This window comes from Sinocyclocheilus rhinocerous, unplaced genomic scaffold (genome assembly GCF_001515625.1).
Source record: "Sinocyclocheilus rhinocerous isolate Xijiao unplaced genomic scaffold, SAMN03320098_v1.1 scaffold4532, whole genome shotgun sequence".
In the NCBI taxonomy this organism is placed as follows: domain Eukaryota; kingdom Metazoa; phylum Chordata; class Actinopteri; order Cypriniformes; family Cyprinidae; genus Sinocyclocheilus; species Sinocyclocheilus rhinocerous.
In genome coordinates this window covers 140,219-141,601 of record NW_015661403.1, presented here as the reverse complement: position 1 = coordinate 141,601, position 1,383 = coordinate 140,219, and the positions used below count along the sequence as shown (strand labels likewise).

The window sequence follows — 1,383 nt, the reverse complement described above, 5'->3', positions numbered from 1 at the left end:
ACAACATTTATCCATTATTTTGATTTCAAATCCAAACATTGTCACTGAAAGTGCTTTTTCAGCATTGCAAATCTTTTTTTTACACAGTACAGTAATACAATCTATTATTATTGTTTGTGTGTGTGTGCTGCGAGTGTGCATGTGCTCAGTCTCCAGGAGAGCACGCGAACACTGGCCAAGAGTTAAAAAGTAATGCAATTTATAAACTTTAGTGACGATGTGACACTGCCTTGATTGTGCAAGTGACGATTCCTGTGTTAACTGTGCAGCGTGCAGCTCGCTTATAGACAGACGCGATGTGTGGTGATTCGAAGCCATTTGCGTATTTTGAGAGAGAGTGCGCGCGGTGATACACTCACGCTGTTTGTACGCCTCACACAAGGTTTACAAATTACTTTTTAGGTTATAAATAAAGTTATTTAATAACACACATTAAATAAAGAAATATGAAGACTGAGACGGTGCCACTGCATGTCGTGCCAAACCTCTCACAGCTGCGTCATCAGCATGAGATCTGTTTATGAGATCGTTCTTTATAGAGACCGCCGATCGATCATCCCAAAGCGATTATCGGCCGATAGTGATCGGTAGCTGATCAATCGGAGCACCCCTAATGGAAATATAGCTAATGTTGGGTTAGCATTAGCATTGGGTTTGTATTAGCGTTGGGTCAGCGTTAGCGTGAGGTTAGCAGTAAGTGTTGAGGTTCGTGCTGAGGTGTTGTGCCTGTGTTGCAGAGCTTTAATTACTGTTGGAAAGTGAAACAGTGATTTCCTTTTCCTGTTTTTGTCCTCCCAGCTGATCCCACATTCCCTCAGAACACACGCCGAGTGTCCGAGCCGTCCATCCACACAAACACAGTGTTTCATTCTTCTGAACCACTCCAGTGAATCAGCTCGTATTATGTTCCTGTTATTGATGGAAGTTGTTGTTGTGGCTGAATGTGTTTTTATCCAGCACTGTCTCACACTGATGACAGCTCTCTCTGTGTGTGTGTGTGTGTGTGTTGCAGGTGCTGTTAGTGTTTGCCAAAGACGATGCTCAGAGTCACAGCTTCTGCTGGGCGTGTGAACGCGCTGGTTTCAGGTGTAATGTGGCCCGAACGCCAGAAGCGGCGCTGGAGAGCTTTCAGGAGAAGAACCACGATCTGATCATCATCGATCACAGACATTCCAGATACTTCGACGCTGAAGCGCTCTGTCGGTACGTGTCGGAGTTTGGGGCTCATTCCACCACAGAGGAACAGAGAGGGTGAAGGGTCTGGAAACTGATCAAGACATTGACCTTCAAACCTAATGAAGCTGCATGCACTGTGAAATAAATGGTTTATTTGAAGTGCAAAGTTTAAATGTGACTCAAAACCGTCGGATCAGTTGTAATGTT

The 1,383-nt window shown here is 44.5% G+C and overlaps 1 protein-coding gene across 1 annotated transcript in view; it reads left to right on the top strand.

Moving 5' to 3' along the window:
- LOC107726334 (high affinity cAMP-specific and IBMX-insensitive 3',5'-cyclic phosphodiesterase 8A) overlaps positions 1 to 1,383 on the top strand; it is a 33,230-nt gene that overhangs the window by 10,183 nt on the left and 21,664 nt on the right. The window contains 1 exon segment of the mRNA XM_074560128.1: positions 1,013 to 1,203. Within this exon segment, the coding sequence (XP_074416229.1) occupies positions 1,013 to 1,203 (191 nt within the window).